The 4255-nt window shown below is 27.3% G+C and overlaps 1 protein-coding gene across 1 annotated transcript; it reads left to right on the top strand.

Annotated features, from left to right (window-relative positions):
* Window positions 1-532: 532 nt before the first annotated feature.
* Window positions 533-3053, top strand: LOC106752442. Its single transcript, XM_022777137.1, has 7 exons — window positions 533-671; window positions 946-1098; window positions 1531-1867; window positions 1949-2033; window positions 2144-2230; window positions 2342-2572; window positions 2829-3053. The coding sequence occupies exons 2-7, from the start codon at window positions 950-952 to the stop codon at window positions 2909-2911; spliced, it is 972 nt and encodes a 323-aa protein (XP_022632858.1). The 5' UTR covers window positions 533-671; window positions 946-949; the 3' UTR covers window positions 2912-3053.
* Window positions 3054-4255: the final 1202 nt, after the last annotated feature.

Raw genomic sequence — 4255 nt, 5'->3', positions numbered from 1 at the left:
TTTTTTTATCTGATTATAATATATTTTAGAGTTCATTTTTATTCTATAATCTTTTATTGTTAACATTTTCGTTTTATTTGTGAATAATTCACAGTTTACATTGGTCTTTTTAATTAAATTTTTTAATTATTTCATTTCAGTTCCTGCATCTTTAAATTTTTATTTTGATTAATTTAATGATAAACGTGTGGACACTTAGATTAGTGGAAATAATTCATTTTTGTTATTGTTTTAATTTTAAGCAATCCTTAAATAATGAGAATTATTTAAAACTTTATTCTAATTTAGATATCAGTGCAACTAATATAGATATTTTTTTTAACAAAGATTTGGTTAGAGAATATGTTAGACGTGATAATTTTGAGCTTTTTTTACAAAAGTTAATAATTAATAAAATCATTAAATATTTGATGTGATAGTTGAAAATTTTTATAACTTTAAACTTTGTAAAAAAAAAACTAACATATTGTGCGTGTTGGAAAAAGACAAATCAGAAATCTCAATTACCACAAATAGTGTCTGGTACATTCCAAACATATTTGTTAACTGTTATCACTTCTGTCTCTTCTAACTCCATAAAGTTTTACTAGATCCACCTTTCACTTGGCTAGTTTCTCCCACTTTCATTTTTGACATTGCTGACCCCATTTCTGTCTCAAACTCACGTCAAGGTATGCTAATGTTGCATAAAACATAACAAATCTTCACATTTCAGAATTTCATTCGGTTTTCAGAATAAACTCATTTGAGTTTCCATGCATCTAAAACATATCAAATGAGTTTATTCTAAAAACCGAATCAAATTACAATTTGAATTTTTAATAGTTGTCATTGCCAACCATTTTGTACAGTACATTTTTTGTTAAATATAATGTTGTGAATCTTATGATTGATTGTTGAGGATACCCATGTTTTCACTTACTGATTAATGTTGTAACTTGTAAGGACCATGGCGGGACTAACATTACTGTTAGATCTATGGAAGAAAAACCAAAGCTGTAACACGGAACGGACCTACCAATCTTCCTTATTTTCTGCATCTGCTACTGTTGCATCTTTTGCTGCGGCCACATCTTTTCCCTCAAAGGACTTCTTTGGGTATCATCTTTCACAAGTTTAACATATCAATCTAGTTTAATGTCAACATCTTATTTTAATAATTTTTGTTTTACGTAATTGTAAGAAACTTTATTATGATATTTTCTTAAGGTAAATTTATCATTTAAAGTGTTTGACAAAATGCTCAAAAGAAAATTTTTTCATCATCATTGATCAAGATCAGTTTTAACATATTTCTTCTTTAACTTTACGTTTTTAAGAATAAAACAGTAACAGAGGCTTAAAGTCTAAAACGAACAATACTTTAAATGATTAATCCTAACATCTAATCTCAACTCAACGTACTTAAATTGGAAAAATGATCCAAAAAGAATTTTGACATTGTTTTTTAAGTTGATCACCTCACACATGTTTTATTACATCTTTGGTAAACAATGAGTTTATACTGACATTATAGGTACAAAACTTCAGTTTCAGGCCAACAGTTGCTCATTGTGATGCCGGAGCAATAATTTCTGAAGATCGCATTCCTAATATGGGAAATCTGGGAGGAAAATATTTCTACCATGACTCCCTAAAATATAATACCAAGCACTACAAAATTGAGCTGAAACCTTTATTTTCTGCTTTGGAATGGAAATCATTTTCAATCATTACATTGAGATCATTTCTGATGTTCTATTTGCCTCTTATGGAGTCTCATGCAAAGATGGAACAAGATGATGTTGAGTTTCTACGGGACAAACATGACCATGATGGCAATTTGAGTGTTCCATTCAAAAAGTCACTGTTTCAAATCATTCGTGAGGTGAACTTATTGATTAAAACTTCAAAAAGACCGTGTTTGAAAATTAACTGATAAGTTTATTTGTTTTGGATTTTGTCACAGGTCACTGTGGTGACAACCAGACGCATTTTAGAAAGAGTGACTGTACACTATGTTTCAAGAAGAATGGCGTGGAAACTACTTAAAGGTGCATCATTTTTGCTACTTCCTATATTCCTTAGAAAACATGATAAAGAGAATAAACATAGTAAAAAACACATTTTATGATTGTTTGAATTCATGTGATCTATTGAACAGATGTTCCCCAGTCAGCTGCTCGCAAGGCTGGAAGGAAAATGCCTACTTTAGTATACATCTGCTCTGTGAGCAAAACAACTTTCAGAGGTAGGTCAAATCAATTAATAAATTAGTTTGAAGTTAAATATGTTATTCATCTTCAAATTATTATAAAAAATGTGTTGACTTAGGCTATATTATGGTGATATTTGTGCATAGGGTATATGCTTGGAGTTTCAGCATCGTGGCTTGTCCAAGTAGGCATTGGATTATTTCAGTTCTTTAAGTCGAAGTCAAAGAATGAAAATTTGAGCAATGATGTGAGAATTAGGGTTCTTAGACAGAAGGTTTTCCTAGCTACAGTTAGATGCAATGCATCTCTAATTTTTGCCTCAATTGGAGCAGGGATTGGTGCTTCTGTTATTCGTCCTTCACTTGGCCAATGGGTTGGTAAGAATATCAAATTTTCATCCAAATATTCTTTTATTGTCACTATTTACTTTGACATAAGACATTATTTAATTCACAATATCTTTTCCAAGTAATAGTATGATATTATAACAGTCTTTAATGAGTATAACTTACATGAATTTTAACTAATATCAAGAAAATGTGCTAAAAAATTGTCACTAACTTAAGAAAAGTTTATCCTTTCTTTTTCATTTATGGCTTTGTAATTTTGATTTTCCTTGTTTTTTTTTTTCAGGTTGTGCTATCGGTGATTTGGTTGGTCCAGTTATTGTAGCTGTTTGTGCTGACAAAGTTCTTCACTTGAACTTGAACCTATAAAGTTACAAATTGTTTTTCTATTTTAAATAAGAGTGACTTATTATGTATTTACTTGTCATTCTGATTTAAACAATTCCAAATAGTTGCTATTAACTTGTCAACGCATAGAATTTTCTTGCATTAAATCAGATATTACTATTGATTCAACGTATTTAAATTGTAATTCTTGAGTTAGTATTATTCTGCATTTTATGAATTAATATAATTTGAGAACCAGCAACAATCTTTTTTTTTATTATTATTATAGTATATTTAGTTGGTCCAAAGAAAATAATTTTAATAAAATTCATTAAGTCTCTTCATTTTGAACATTTGATATGATTATTATTTGTGATGATATATCACTGTGTTATTATTAGTTATTATAAGTTGAGATAAAATGAGAAACATTTCTTATTGTTCATATTAATCTTGTAAATATAATTAATATTTTCTTAGAAATATTCATTTATAATCATACATATTTACTATATTCATAAATATCATAATCTCTTATTAAGTTAAAGGAGATTGCTCCCTTTCAATCATAAGAAACCTTATTCCAATCAATAGAAATTCTTAAAATCATTACTATCTAACGAACAATATTTCAGATGTATAATAATTTATTCTATTGATATAATGATATCATTCTACTGGAAACAAATTTTAAAAATAGTAAATAACATAAGAGTATATAAAATTACAATTTAATAACTGATAAATTTAGTTGCCTTGTATTTTTCAAGCTTATGTAATCATTCTTCCTAAAAATGAGAATGTATATTTATTACCTTGAGTTTTTCTTCTTTGTACCTGTCATCAGCAAGTGACAGATTTAACTATACATAATCTTCTGTTCTGATAGTGATTAACTAATTATGCCGATTTTGAAATAAACTTTAAACAATTTATGTCATACTGAACTGTATCATATTTGGGACAAAGTTATGAAATTGTAATGATTTCAGAGACACTACAGTAAATATTATCATTTGATGAAAAACAATAACATAACATGTTGGCATCATACAGTTAATGTTAATTAAATACAATGATGTTGTTTCATTCATGCATTAATTATATTTTTCCATATCCAGTTTAATCATGTTTGGAAGTTAAACATTTGAAAATATAAGACGTTTCTTGTTACAGCTTTTTACATTTAATTATTAAAAAAATAAGAAAAGTTAAACCATTTTTTTACCAATTATTATATATTCTTGTTAGGTTTTGTTGAGGAGAAACATTGATGACATTTTGACAAGTCCTAATCAAACTTAAATAAAAAAATTTATAATACTATTTTTAACTCAAAAATAATAAAATAATATATTTATAATTTTTTTATTATTTATTGTTCAT

This window comes from Vigna radiata, unplaced genomic scaffold, assembly GCF_000741045.1.
Source record: "Vigna radiata var. radiata cultivar VC1973A unplaced genomic scaffold, Vradiata_ver6 scaffold_158, whole genome shotgun sequence".
Classification (NCBI taxonomy): domain Eukaryota; kingdom Viridiplantae; phylum Streptophyta; class Magnoliopsida; order Fabales; family Fabaceae; genus Vigna; species Vigna radiata.
This window is presented reverse-complemented; position numbering and strand designations above follow the sequence as displayed.